This window comes from Rutilus rutilus (assembly GCF_951802725.1).
Source record: "Rutilus rutilus genome assembly, chromosome: 2".
Classification (NCBI taxonomy): domain Eukaryota; kingdom Metazoa; phylum Chordata; class Actinopteri; order Cypriniformes; family Leuciscidae; genus Rutilus; species Rutilus rutilus.
Genome location: NC_140210.1, coordinates 60,505,935 through 60,521,744, shown reverse-complemented (window position 1 = coordinate 60,521,744; position 15,810 = coordinate 60,505,935). Strand labels below are relative to the sequence as shown.

Sequence of the window (15,810 nt, the reverse complement as noted above, 5' to 3'; positions counted from 1 at the left end):
TGGGTGCATGAATTTACACGGAGAATACACGGTATAAAAATAAATAAAACCCGCGTGCAAATTACTTAATGTAGTGCGGAACTACTGTTAGATACGCGGGTTCTTTAGGGACACCTAATCTGTAGCCCCGTCTTAGCTCTGAAGCTCTGTGGCTATAGAGCTGGTAAGTCCCGCCCCTTCCGCAAAACCCCGCTGGACCTCAAAGTTGAAAAACCGTCAATGCAAGTGAATGGGAGAAAATAATTATTTTCTGGTCCCGTTTGAATTGTGCCATGAATGTGAACATATGTTGTCTGTGAATTTTTTATATAACTTTTCGTGTAAAGAATGATACAATTTAGCGGGTAGAAGTTTGATACGGTTAGACTTTGTGTGAGAGCACTTTGTGGACTACAACCCTCGACGCGTTTGAAACGTCAACACCACTCGCACACGGCTCTAGCTCACGGATCCCGCTAAACATGGCTGTGTCTTTGGTGCACTTCACCGCCTTCTTTCAGGGAGAGGACAAAATCGTTGAGGTTGGTGAAAACCACGGGTAAGTCAACTTTATGGGGTGACGTCACATAGGCGACATGTAGTCTTTCTCGTTATGTCTTTTCCACAACTGCTAGCCGAAGAATCATACCATATACTGTCAAACTCGTAACATGAAAAGTTATATAAAAAATTCACAGACAACATATGTTCACATTCATGGCACAATTCAAACGGGACCAGAAAATAATAATTTTCTCCCATTCACTTGCATTGACGATTTTTCAACCTAGAGGTCCAGCGGGGTTTTACGGAAGGGGCGGGACTTACCAGCTCTATAATGAGACAGAGCGTATTTAGGCCACGCCCACACCCAGGGGGAAAACAATCTAACCGTCTCCATTGACTTTGCATTGCGAGAGGCTGCCTCCTTGACATTTCTTGCTTCTAACAAAAGACAGAAAAATGCCTAAAAGCTGCTGTGTGACAAGGTGTACAGCAAACAAGCTAAAAAACCCAGAAATAAGTTTTTATTAGCTCTCGACCCCAAAAAACGAGTGTTTTTAGGGCATAAAAGTGGATACAGGCAGTTTAGACAGAGCGTCACGTGTCTCATTACTCTGAGAACTAACGTACGCCCGCTGGAGGAGACCGTAATCGGCAACACAGGATAGTTTATCTTACAGAAATATAATATATAAAACTGACATTTGGATATTTGACTCACCAGTGACCAAATGTTTAACTTACTGCACACGTAGTGTATTTTTAGTGCATACTGAGTGTCAGGATCCCACAATTTACCCATTCGTTCCAGCCTGTATCCACTTTTATGTCCTAAACACTCGTTTTTTGGGGTCGACAGCTTATGAAAATTTATTTCTGGGTTTCTTAGCTTGTTTGCTGTACACCTTGTCACATAGCAGCTTTTAGACATTATTCTGTCTTTTGTTAGAAGCAAGAAATGACAAGGAGGCAGCCTCTCGCAATGCAAAGTCAATGGAGAGCGTTGGACTGTTTTCCCCATGGTTTTCCCCCCCGGTGGGCGTGGTCTTCAGATTATGACGCGTTGCGCTCTGTCTCTATGCTGGAACATGTTGTGTGTGTTTGTGTGTGTGCGCGTGCGCGTGCGTGCGTTTGTGTGTGTGTGTGTGTGTGTGTGTGTGAGAGAGAGAGAGGTGCGGGCGCGATCGAACAGTGGAAACATAAAAACATACTCCGTCATTTTGTTCTGGACATCATTCAAACTGCAAAGTGTTTACTTATATTTGTGTACACTCGCAATAAAACACAACATTGTGCTTTTGTCAAACCTAGAACTGTCACCCAACCAAAATCTCTCTCTCTCTCTCACTCTCACACACACACACACACACACACACACACACACACACACACACACACACACACACACACACACACACACACACACACACACACCATTTAAAAACAGTCTGTGAGTGCCATCTTTTGGACATTCATCATATTGCATTGGTTTTCATTTCTTGTCCTCAAACAGAGCACTAATCTGTTTATTTTTAAGTCACACATTCTACATTGATTAAAAAGGAAAATCAATTGTGTTTTTAATGGTAGTATTATTTTATACAGAAATAAATGATTTATAATTAAGATGAGAATAAAGTTAGTGTTAATTAAATTTTTAAGGAAAACAAATATATTGATCTGAAATATAGCAAATAGTTGTTTTCAAATTTTAAATTCATTCAGGTACAATTACCAAACATATCTCAAGTTCTTTTTGTCTTATTAATTTAATGAATAAACTAATTATATAAAACAATTGTCAATGCACTACAAATAAACTGGTTCTATGCCTTTACTTTATTAATAAAACCTATTTAACAAATGCAAGGCTTAAGACATGTATTTTCCTTTGGTGGTACAGCCTGAGACATGCACAATAAAAAAAAATTGCCTTCTGCATTTTTGTTTTGCTTTTCCCTCCATTGTACCGAACTCGTACCGAACCGTGATGTCTGAACCGAGGTATGAACCGAACCGTGACTTCTGTGTGCCGTTCCACCCCTACTGTCATGGGATTAATATTATAACTATTATTATGTAGTTGTGTAATGTAGACAGACACAACTAAAAGAGGTTGAATTTTTCATATAATTTGCACACTGAATATGGGTTGGAGCTTTTAATTTTGAACTCTCAAAGTGCACCAGATTGATGACTTTAACATTAAAATGCACAAAGTTTTCGTTCAGGGACCTGGATATTGCATAGGGGGCGCTGGCCCAAAAAAGGTTGAGAACCACTGCTCTGAATGGCACGAATGCTATTACTGACTATTTAAACTGAGCAGTGTAATATCTTATATGTAAGGTTGACCATCCATTTTATTTTGGTATTTTGGCGCGTGGCTCCTTTAATACTTATGTTCCGGTTCTGGTTGCTCTCCTTCGGTTCAGATAAGCGGGACTGAAGAGAGGCGAGTTGTGTTGAAGCTCCGTCTAAAAAGATGATATGAGTTTTGTTTATTGTACTAAAACATGTAATTTTGTTCTTTAATACACTTTAACCTTATTCATACTTGTATGAAGTTTGTGTGAAGGATGTGAAGCCTGTATTTTTGAAGAGAGTTCATTAAGCATGAGTGTGCAAGCTCTGGCTAAAATAATGCCTTACTAAAATAATCACTGACAGGCTGATGTTACAATGGCAAGAGATGGCCACAGATTCCAGCTTGTTTTGATCCATTTGTCTTTTTATTCATGCAGAATAAAATCTGCCTTGAGTAATTTCTGTTGCCCAGTCTCGTTCATCTACCCACACAACGCAAAGCTAAATGAAGACCGGTCACGCGTGAGGCGCACACACGATCGAACAGAGGAAACATAAAAACATACTCTTTCGGTCATACAGATAAGAGCAGGATTGTTCTAAACTAGGGAATCATCGATACCATTTTTCCAGAACCGATCCGATCCCAAAAATTCTGAGTATCGGCCGATACCGATCCGATATCAGCACAGGTTTCTTTTTAATCAGTGTAGAATTTCTATACCTCTGTTTGTTGAACTGATAATTACTCTTTTGTGTGTTAAACATCATTATAAAGAAAAACAACAAATGAAAAAATTATATGATCATAATCTATGACAAAATACTATTATAAACTAGATTAGTTGAAAATTAGCAGCAAAAGTTACTCTACAAAAATCATGAGAGCACAATAATTATAATAATAATTCAAAAATCTAAACATTTAGTGAAAAAACATTATTTATTGGAGATGGAGAGCAAATAAAAGTGAATAAGTGTAGCACTAAGTCTGTTAAATGTTACTCATTGCTCTTTGTATTGTTGTAAAATACATTCATGAACAACAAGTAAATATATTTATGATACAGTGCCTTGCGAAAGTATTCAGCCCCCTTGAACTTTTTGACCTTTTGCCACATTTCAGGCTTCAAACATAAAGATATAAAACTGTAATTTTTTGTGAAGAATCAACAAGTGGGACACAATCATGAAGTGGAACGAAATTTATTGGATATTTCAAACTTTTTTAACAAATAAAAAACTGAAAAATTGGGCGTGCAAAATTATTTAGCCCCCTTAAGTTAATACTTTGTAGCGCCACCTTTTGCTGCGATTACAGCTGTAAGTCGCTTGGGGTATGTCTCTATCAGTTTTGCACATCGAGAGACTGAAATTTTTGCCCATTCCTCCTTGCAAAACAGCTCGAGCTCAGTGAGGTTGGATGGAGATCGTTTGTGAACAGCAGTTTTCAGTTCTTTCCACAGATTCTCGATTGGATTCAGGTCTGGACTTTGACTTGGCCATTCTAACACCTGGATATGTTTATTTGTGAACCATTCCATTGTAGATTTTGCTTTATGTTTTGGATCATTGTCTTGTTGGAAGACAAATCTCCGTCCCAGTCTCAGGTCTTTTGCAGACTCCATCAGGTTTTCTTCCAGAATGGTCCTGTATTTGGCTCCATCCATCTTCCCATCAATTTTAACCATCTTCCCTGTCCCTGCTAAAGAAAAGCAGGCCCAAACCATGATGCTGCCACCACCATGTTTGACAGTGGGGATGGTGTGTTCAGGGTGATGAGCTGTGTTGCTTTTACGCCAAACATAACGTTTTGCATTGTTGCCAAAAAGTTTGATTTTGGTTTCATCTGACCAGAGCACCTTCTTCCACATGTTTGGTGTGTCTCCCAGGTGGCTTGTGGCAAACTTTAAACGACACTTTTTATGGATATATTTAAGAAATGGCTTTCTTCTTGCCACTCTTCCATAAAGGCCAGATTTGTGCAGTATACGACTGATTGTTGTCCTATGGACAGAGTCTCCCACCTCAGCTGTAGATCTCTGCAGTCCATCCAGAGTGATCATGGGCCTCTTGGCTGCATCTCTGATCAGTCTTCTCCTTGTATGAGCTGAAAGTTTAGAGGGACGGCCGGATCTTGGTAGATTTGCAGTGGTCTGATACTCCGGATTCTATTTATCATCATAAGTCATTTAGGTCAACATTGGATCATTCAGAGATCCTCACTGAACTTCTGGAGAGAGTTTGCTGCACTGAAAGTAAAGGGGCTAAATAATTTTGCACACCCATTTTTTCAGTTTTTTATTTGTTAAAAAAGTTTGAAATATCCAATAAATTTCGTTCCACTTCATGATTGTGTCCCACTTGTTGATTCTTCACAAAAAATTACAGTTTTATATCTTTATGTTTGAAGCCTGAAATGTGGCAAAAGGTCGAAAAGTTCAAGGGGGCCGAATACTTTCGCAAGGCACTGTATATACTATAAAATTAAAAGACATTTCTTTTAAATGTTTAGCGCAGCTGTTTAATGAGGCAGCAACGTATTATAGATAGGACAGAACAAGAAAGGCTATTAATAATCTTTCATTGCACAAAAGTATTATAATATGAAAGGCTCCAATACAGAGCGGCACAAAGCGCTTATGCGTATCCCGTGCGCAGAATGATGCGCTTGAAGCAACAGAGTGAAATACAACTATTTATTACGTTTGATAAACGGCAAAGGGCAACGGTGTTTATAAACTGCAGCTCGGAAAAGATAATCGTGTTGTGTGTTAACATGCGTTCATATGCGCGTGCACGAAATGAAACTAGCACTTTCCAGCAAAACATCATCAAAGTTAAGCCAAAGTGTCTCGATCGCCCCCCGGTGGCTGGTCCCAGTATAGAATGTACATTTCCTGAAGAAAATGTGAAGTGGTGCTTGCAGTGGCACAACTCTCCACTCGGTTGCTAGGGTGTTGTACATGATTGCATTCGAGCCAACAACCATGTCTGTACGATGTTGTGGAGCTGAAATATGGCTTCTATATGTTGCAATATGGTTGCTAGGTGGCTCTAAATGGTTGCTAGGGTGTGAATACACAGTTACCATGGTGATATTTACAGACTGTTTCCCAACCGAAACAAAAGAGCCAACCCCCATCTCTATACGGGATTCATAAATTTTGGGGCATCTCGCCCGGGGGGCGGGGTTACGTCCTGCGTCACTTCTCTCATGCGGGTTCTCGTCGACCAGGGCAGAGAATGTCTAATAGGAAGAGAATTGGCACTCTCTGCTTACTTCCGGGTTCTGGATTGGTTGCAGTAACACGTCTCTGTCCATGCGGGGGCGCTCGCGAGCGAGTGCAGAATGAATGGAGGTCTATGGCGAAAAACCCTCAAAACCCACTTTTCTCAGGATATAATTTTTTGTCTAGTAATTTGAATGTTGTATTCGAAAGAAGATGCAAAGAAATTACACATTGCTGGGTGTTAGATTTTTTTAGAGTCACTTATTTGGTTTAAAAAGTCTTTTAAAATGTCAATGACGTCAGAATGCTGACGTCATTAGCAGAATGCTAGTGTGTTATGGGCAACAACAACTCAACCTGTAAGAAATAGAAAAGAAATAAGTACTCGTTCATTCAACTTTCGACCTAAAACCCATGTTGAACTTGCAAAACCTACAATAAAATCTGAGATTTCTCAATGGCAATCGGGTGAAAGAGACACATTTAGCCGTCTAGCCCCATTGACTCCCATTCAGTCTGCACTCGCTCGCGATCACCCCCAGTGGAATTCTAATGGAACTGCAACCAAAATCAATACAATGGGGCTGAATAGGGAGTGCCAAGGCTCTGCGCGCACACAGGCAGGCACAGAACTAGCTAGCGAACCTAGGTCATAAATCTAATAAGTTATGTTTTTTACAACACGTTTTTTGATGGAAAAGTGATGTTTAATTTCCATAGTCTTTGTTTAGTGAACGAAAGCGAAATCAGGAATTGCGGTCTTTCAGTTTGTTTATCGTTGCCTAGCTACCAAGGGTTGTACAAGATGTGCTGTAGCCTTAATTATTTACAATGGCCAAGTCGCGTTTCATATTAACAGATGAATAGGCTTCGCTCAGTTTATTAAATACATCCAACCTGAAAATCATGGTAGGACTGTGCAAACAAAGTAGAGACTATCTGTCTAGCATTGCCATGTCAGTGTATTGATTCATTGTCCCATCATAGTTTGTAAGAGACATTTCAGGTTGGATGTATTTAATAAACTGAGCGAAGCCTATTCATCTGTTAATATGAAACGCGACTTGGCCATTGTAATTAAGGCTACAGCACATCTTGTACAACCGAAATGGTTAGCGCTTTTCCCAAATATCACTTTTCATAAGGTATGGACAGTGCCAAACTAATTTTTGTTTCATAATAAAATAGAAGAAATCCATTTTAAAAATATTCACCGTTATTACCCTTGTTATAAATATCTAAGTAAATTTTACAGTAATATTTCCCCACTATGCTCTTTTTCCCAAGAGGAGGAAGAATCTATTTTACACTTATTTTACTTATGTTCTTATACTAAACAATTTTGGCTTCAAATTTCAGCTTCCATATTTCTTGCATTTCATCAGTTATGTAATATTTCTGTCAGTAAGGTTATTTTTCACTCTGATGTCTCTGAAAATAAAAAGCTAGATGATATATTAAACTTTTTCTGTATGATGGGAAAATACCACATCCACAAAGCAAGATACCTTAAATTCAAACCTAGTTGCAAAATTTTTGCTTATGATTTAGTTATTATTGTCTTCACTTCAAAAAATCCCCTCCAATAAAAAAGCTTTGAAAACATCCTGTATTATAGAACAAGTTTTATGTAAATTGTAATTGTATTTTATTTACTGTTATTATTTACTTTCATTTTCTCTGTATCCCCACATGTTCATGTTCATTGTTTTGTGTTATTTCCATTGTATTGATTTATATTGTAATGCAATAAAAAAAAAAACATCTTGTACAACCCTTGGTAGCTAGGCAACGATAAACAAACTGAAAGACCGCGATTCCTGATTTCGCTTTCGTTCAAAACAAAGACTATGGAAATTAAACATCACTTTTCCATCAAAAACGTGTTGTAAAAAACATAACTTATTAGATTTAAGACCTAGGTTCGCTAGCTAGTTCTGTGCCTGCCTGTGTGCGCGCTGACCCGCATTAGAGATGTGACGCAGGACGTAACCCCGCCCCCCGGGCGAGATGCCCCAAAATTTATGAGTCCCATCTCTATACGATGTTCTGATGCAGAGACATGCATCTTGATAAACGGTTGCTAGGGTACTCTGTTTGGTTGCTATGGAGTGGCTTGTCAGCTGCCAATCCTTAAACTCCAAAGGCTGCTTGTCAGTATGAATGATAAACCAACTCCCATGCCTCTGTGACATTCAGAATGGAAGATATCCCTCTTTGGATTTTGGTTGCTAGGGTAGTCTATTTGGTTGCTATGGAGTGTCTTGGCAGCTGCCAATCATGAAACTCCAAAAGCTGCTTGTCAGTATAAATGATATAAACCAACTCCCATGCCTGTGTGACATTCAGAATGGAAGATATGCCTCTTTGGATTTTGGTTGCTAGGGTACTCTGTTTGGTTGCTATGGATTTGCTTGGAAGCTGCCAATGATGAAACTGCAAAGTCTTCTTGTCACTATGGATGATATAAACCAACTCCCATGCCCCTGTGACATTAAAAATGGAAGATATCACTCTTTGGATTTTGGTTGCTAGGTTACTCTTTTTGGTTGCTATGGAGTGGCTTGGCAGCTGCCAATCATGAAACTCCAAAGGCTGCTTGTCAGTGTGAATGATATAAACCAACTCCCATGCCTGTGTGACATTCAAAATGGAAGATAGTGAGTATCGGATCGGCACATCTCTAATCAAAACTGCTAAGTATTAAATTTTATTTGTGTACACTCATAATAGACCAGAACACTGTGGCTTTGTAAAATAAACAAACAGGATGTGTTTTCTGTCGTCTCGGTTTCCTTTCCGTCAACTAGTTTGTGGAGCGCTTCACAGAAATAAACCAAACTCAGCAGAATACTGTCACACAGCTTTTCTTTTCTTTTGTTAATCTGTTAATTATTGAAGTCAAATATATTTAGCATATTTATTCCTTTTATACAGCCCTATAGACTATGACTTTATGAAAACAAATTATTATTTTTATTTTATTTTAAATGTAACTCCATTCTCCTTAAATCATTCTGGTGACCCAGAGTTTGTGCTCTAGGGAACTGAGTTTGGCTCCGCTAGTATAAGTGAACCTCAGGGAATATAATAAATAATGTAAAACTCCATGTCATGACCCCTGTAAAGATGTAAGATGCATTATTAAAAAGGATTCTTTAGCTATTAATGATTAAACACTCACAGAGCTTTTCTGCAGTTGACCACAGCTGGTACCAGTCTTCTTCTCCCCTCAGCTGATGTGTTGTATTTCATGGGGTTCAGCTCATCCAGCGCCTCCTCTGAGATCTGAAGCATGTAGGAGATTGTAGAGCAGTGAGACGGAGAGAGTTTCTCCTCTGAGTGTTTGTCTGATTTCACAAACTCCTGAATCTCTCTGGACAGAGTCTGATCTTTCACTTCCAGCAGACAGAGGAACAGATTGATGGACTGATCAGCTGAGAGATAATCATCATCTTTGATCTTGTCTTTAATGTACTGTGTGGTTCCCCTGATGTCCCCTGAGCTGTTCTCTGTGTGTGTCAGTAGATCCTGTAAGAGTCTCTGATTGGACTCCAGTGAGACGCCCAGCAGGAACCGCAGGAACAGATCCAGCCGTCCATTCTCTCTCCAGAGGGCTTTATCTACTGCTGATCTTAGTAGATCATACAGAGAGACTTCATCAGACCTGGATACACCCAGAAGCTTCAGTGGTTTCTTGTTCTTCATTAAATAGCAGTAAAACACATAGAAAGCAGCGAGAAACTCCTGAACGCTCAGATGAATGAAGCTGTAGACTTTCCTCTGATGAATCACAGATTCCTCCTTAAAGATCTCAGTGCAAATCCCAGAATGCACTGAGGCGTCAGTGACGTCTATGCCGCTCTCAATCAGGTCCTCCTCATAGAACATCACATTGCCCTTCATCAGCTGATGGAAAGCCACTTCAGCAAGTTTCACAATCACTTCTCTGTTGGACTGCAGGAGTTTCTCTGGATCTCTCTCTTCATACTTCTGATTCCTCATGTTGATCTGAATCAGCAGGAAGTGGATGTACATTTCAGTCAGAGTTTGAGGGATTTCTGCACTCAGATCTTCTTCCAGGAGCTTCTGAAGCACAGTGGAGGAGATCCAGCAGAAGACGGGTATGTGGCACATGATGTGGAGGCTTCTTGCTCTTCTGATGTGTGAGATGATTCTGCTGGCTTGATGCTCGTCACTGAATCTCTTCCTGAAATATTCCTCCTTCTGAGGCTCATTGAATCCCTGAATCTCTGTCAGACGGTGGATGTATTTGGAGGGGATCTGATTGGCTGCTGCTGGTCTGGAGGTGATCCAGATGAGAGCCGAGGGAAGCAGATCTCCTTTCATGAGCTTTGACATCAACACACCCACTGATGAAGTCTCAGTCACATCAGAAACTTCCTGAGCGTCTGAAAACCTCAGTGTGATTCTGCTTTCATCCAGACCATCAAAGATGAACACAACTTTACACTCCTCATAAATCTTTGAGTCCAGATCTTGAAGTTCAGGATGAAAGTCCAGCAGAAGTCTGTGAAGACTGTACTGATGATCTCGGATCAAGTTCAGCTCTCGAAATGGAAGCACAAACATGAAATCTACATCCTGATTGTCTTTTCCCTCGGCCCAGTCCAGAATGAACTTCTGCACAGAGACGGTTTTCCCGATTCCAGCGATGCCTTTAGTGAGAACAGTCTTGATCTGCTCTTTCTCCTGGCGTCCTGGTTCAGGAGAGGCTTTAAAGATGTCATTGCAGTAGATTGGAGTGTCTTGTGAGTGTTGTGTTCTGGCTGTTTTCTCCATCTGTAAAACCTCATGTTCTTCATTCACTCCTTCTCTCTCTCCCTCTATGATGTAGAGCTGTGTGTAGATCCTGTTCAGGAGGGTTTCATTCTCTTGGAGTTTCAGTCCCTCAAATAATCTCTCATACTTGTTCTTCATGCTGGCTTTGTGTCTGTGTTTGACTCTCTGTAGTTCATCATTCACTGGCTGAGGAGAATCCTGGTCTCCAGTCTGATCATCTCTAGAAACTCTGCTGAGAAAAACAAAAGCGCACAGATTTAAGATCAAGAAAAATAACATAAATTAAAATCTAAATCTACACAATCTTGTGTTTTCTGTACAATTAATGTGTTTCATTTCAGTTTTAGTTCAACACTTTCTGCATTGCACAGCTCTCCGACTCCAGATCCTGAGAAACACAAAGAAATAATTCTTCCTGTCTGCCGTTTCATTTATTTAATTAGGGCTGCAATAACTAATTGATAAAATGGATAATAATGGATGAGGTGGAACAAAAAAAAAATTTAAATAGAGGATTTAAAAAAATTATATATATATATATATATATATATATATATATATATATATATATATAAATACATCTTCAATAATTCATATTCATTTTATTTGGGGGATTTTTCATCTGATTCATTGAAAGAATAAATCAACAAATTAATCCATAATCAAAATAATCATTAGTTGCAGCCCTACTGCAAATCTCATCTCTCTGTTTGAATTCAGTGTGTGTGTGACTCCCATAAAACAGTTAATTCACCACTACAGGTTTACACTCACCTGGGGTCAGAGGTCACCGGTTCATCACTGGGGTCAAAGGTCACTGCTTTATCACTGAGGTCAGAGGTCACTGGTTCATCACTGGGGTCAGAGGTCACTGCGTCATCACTGAATTTAGGAGGCTTTTCCATGGATTCGTCACTCTTCACAGACACACAGCTGGGATCTGGAGATGAAGATCTCTCACAGCTCTCTCTGTTCTCCATAATGAGAAACTGACTTTAGATCTGCATAAGGAAACACTGAGGAAAAAATCATAAGACTCTTTAGTAAGACTACATAAGAGATTAAGACTATTCCAGTAAGTACAGTAAAATCAAATCCCAATACTACACACACAACGACTCTCTAGAGATTTCTGTGCGTTCAGACTGTAGTTGCAGCAGATTGTGGAGGATCCTTTTCTTCTGGAGTCCATAAAGTACTGGTTTACTGTGGAAGAACTGGTCTGACTGCACAAAGGCCAGATGTGAACCTCTGAGATGAAGTGGATCAGTGCTTCAGTCTCCATTACCCACCGTCAGTGTCTCACTGATGCTCTTGAGTCTCACTGAACACTGAACTTCAACAGCAGGAGGAAAAGCCTGAATCTCTCTCTGTTCAGAAGCTTCATGTGTTTCTGCTGCTGTAGAGAGACTCACTGACAGCTTCTCTGTGTCAGAGCTCTGATCACACTAACTGATCAGCACATTTGATGAAGAACTCTCTGAACGCTTAGACATGGAGCCTGTTATATTTTTCTAATGCTCAATAGTTGTTCTCCCTCCACATTAGCTTCAATGTATTCAAGTGATGCAGTTTAACAATCAGATACAAGAATCACATCATTCCAAATTTGACAGTCATCATATGATTCCAATAGATTTATTATTTTTTGTAAAGTGTGATGATTGTGAGTGTTTCATAAGTGTCAATGAACAATGTGTTTCCCAGAATAAATTGTGAAGAACAGCAGCTAAAGGTTAAACAGAGTGAAGCTTGTAAAAGCGATGGCTATGTCTCAGTCTCTGTCTGGCATGAGTAAAATAATAATGTGAGTTACAGTGTGGTAAATAACAATGAATGGAATAACTACATAAAAGGGGGAAAAAATAATTAAATAATCATAAATCTGTGAATCATAATCTCATCATTAAACTTGAGCTTTTACAAATCGTCCACTTTCCTATAGATGAGCGGCAATAATGTGTTAGAAATGAAAATATAACGATCATGGGTGTCATAAAATGCAACATTTAATATTCAAATACTCAGCTTGTACGTATGTATCTGTAAATTAATCTAAATTAACACAAAATAGCTATGCCTTGATATCATTACAATCCCGTTTAAACTAAATATTAAGTTAGAATTAATGATGCACATGAGAAACTATTACTATATGATAATGTGAGATGACTTTAGAGGACTATAACTGAACTTACCGTGACAGTTCAGTGTCTGAAATGGTGTCTTCTCATCGATAAAGTTTAAGCAGTCTCTAGAAAAATATTAACTAAATGCGTTTATCCAGTGATTATATCACGTGACAAAGCATGTTTCAAAGTTCAGAGGTGTCAGATGAACTGAAGTCTCCTCCTTCTGTTAATATTCAATCACACAGACCTGGTTGTGTGTTAAACCGGATATCTCAATAACCGACTCAATAATCTACCCCAACAGTTTAATATATAAAAAAAAAAAAATCAGTCTACACCTAAAACTTAACAGATTATATGGTTAAATTACCTCAGAAAAGTTCCTGTCGGAATCCATTTTCTTGATGTTTAACGTTTTTTGCGCGAGGGAGAATCTTGTGTCTCATGCGCCCATTCACCTTTAGCTGGAGTGTGTTGAGCGAGAGCACTGGCGCCGTCGCATGATTCAGGTAGATACTGCACTCTGGTGGTGGTTGAGGAGAGATCCCTGATATGACTGTGAAGCACTTTAGGTGTACAGTTGTAGCCTACATAGTAAAGCACTATATAAATGCCTCATTCATACATTCATTCATTCAAATGAGGAAAACCAAAAGTTCAAAAATAAACTTTAATTTAATTCATTCTTAATTTGCTAAGGAACAAATCCAAACACTGAACCAGCAATCATAATTTAAATAAATCATTTTAACAAAACCAACAGAAATTCTTCTAGTTTAACAGCATTTCACTGATATTGTATATCTCCTCACATAAAACCCTCATAGAGTCCAAATGTGCTGCTGAGAATCAGAGGAACATCCTCATTAATCGCTCGTGTCTATAATGACAAAACAGAACATGTCCAGGCCACAGTTCACTACCACATAACAAGAAAAACAAAGAAATTATATTTATAATAAGAAAATGAACCCTATTTTAAGACCATTAAGCGTTTTTACATGATGACTGTCACGGGACCACACACGGGAAACAGGGATAGATCCAAAAGCAGTAATTTATAATCCAGGGTAATCCAAAATCATAATCATCCAGGCAGGGGTCAAAATACATGTAATCAATCCTAACAAAACAAGAACAGGCTAGGAAACAGACCTCAGAAGTGGTGTGACGAATAACAACAACTCTGTGACAAACACTAACCAGACAGGGTATATATACACAGAAACTAACAATGTGATAGGGAACAGCTGAGTGCAATGAACAGTGATGAGTCCAGACAGGGATTGTGGGAAATGCAGTTCCAGAAGTAATGGTGAAAGTATGGGGAAGAGACCTCTAGTGGACACCTGGGGAAACACAAACCAGACACTGTGACAGATGACATTATTTCTGTGATGATTAAACCTACAAATGCTCATTATTGTAATGCAAATAAAATCCAAGATGTTTAAACACCAGATGTTTAACTGGTGAGTTTCTATTCTAATTATTCTTCTCAATGATGATGTCAGATCTGCTATATTTCTCCCAGTACAGAATCTCCATCTGCTTCATGTCGGAGAAAGTAAAGTTTGGAGATTAAAAGTGCAAGAATTAATCATGGGATTGTATCATATTTTTTTGTCACAATAATTGCTGAAGCTTACATTATGAATTACATTACAAATACAGGTTGAAAATATAAACTTCAGTGTTGTCTTTAACCTGTTAAGCTGCAACCCCACTTTTGAAAAATCCCCAGAAATGACATACCCAAACTGAAACAGATACAGTTCATGAACCCTTGGTACTAAAAGTACAAGTATGATCTCATTTGAAAGCTGACAACTGGCAGTTTATTATAAATGTAGAATTAATTATTGTCATAATGAATTTTTTTTTTTATAAATAGCTTCAAAGTTTTGTAAAGTTATTAGAAATTTATTTTTATGAAACATCCTCATGAAAATAAAATTGAAGTTGGCACTGTAGCAATCTAGAAATGCACTGCAGCTAAAGCCACATGTCTGACCATGTTATATTTAAAATCTGAAGATGATAAGTCTTAAACTCTGTATTTAGTTAAACGTTTTTCAAGATCATGTCATCCCAGATAGCACACGTACGTCTGGCCGATGTTGGCCCGATGTACGACGTTCCATCGACACGATGTCGATCAGAGAGCATTTGCTAATCGGCAATATGTCGCCACGACATCGGCATTTGATCGCAAATGATCTCCGGCCGACGTTTGAATGATGCAAAGCTGTACATCCTGGCCGCTCTGCCTGCATAGTCTTTATAGGACCTTTATTTATTTAGGCCGAACCTTTCGGGCTACTCCTTACATTAGACACCATGCGCTGCTTTCATTGACGCACGCACTTACGAACACACACACACAGACACACACAGAGAGCGGAGATCGCGCTGCAACACTCACTCAGCAGCACAGAAACTGTAGTCAACATTGCCCCGAGACTTAAATTGATAAAATAGCTTCGATACTGAACACATGCAACTTCCATCCCTCAAAATGGCCATATTCAAGAAAAGTAGTTTGACACTTCCATCTTACCTCGCACTCTTTCAACGTTAAACTGATAGAATACATGCTCTGCTTCTGTGAACAGTAAACCCCGTCTTCTATGATTTGATTGGCTATCTATTTGGATAGTCGCTGTAAGGTAGACCAGCCTAAAATGTAACTTTTAAACCTTTTTGCCATCCTAAAAACAGAGCGGAGCAAGAATTTCCAATATTGAATTTCCAGTTTGGCCATTTCTAACTATTGACATAATATTATTGTTATTATTATTATTAACATATTGTTATTATTGACATATAATTATAGGACTTGTCTATGTTGA

General features: G+C 38.9%; 1 protein-coding gene across 2 annotated transcripts in view; it reads right to left on the bottom strand.

Annotated features, from left to right (window-relative positions):
• Nucleotides 1–11,837, bottom strand: part of LOC311286246 (NLR family CARD domain-containing protein 3-like) — a 42,634-nt gene extending 30,797 nt beyond the window's left edge. For both annotated transcript variants that reach the window (XM_084402372.1, XM_084402373.1), the window contains exons 1-2: nt 11,601–11,837; nt 9,208–11,058 (exon numbers count right to left, since the gene is read on the bottom strand). In XM_084402372.1, coding sequence (XP_084258498.1) covers nt 9,208–11,058; nt 11,601–11,806 — 2,057 coding nt within the window. In that variant the 5' untranslated portion in view covers nt 11,807–11,837. The remainder of the gene's footprint in view (nt 1–9,207; nt 11,059–11,600) is intronic.
• Nucleotides 11,838–15,810: the final 3,973 nt, after the last annotated feature.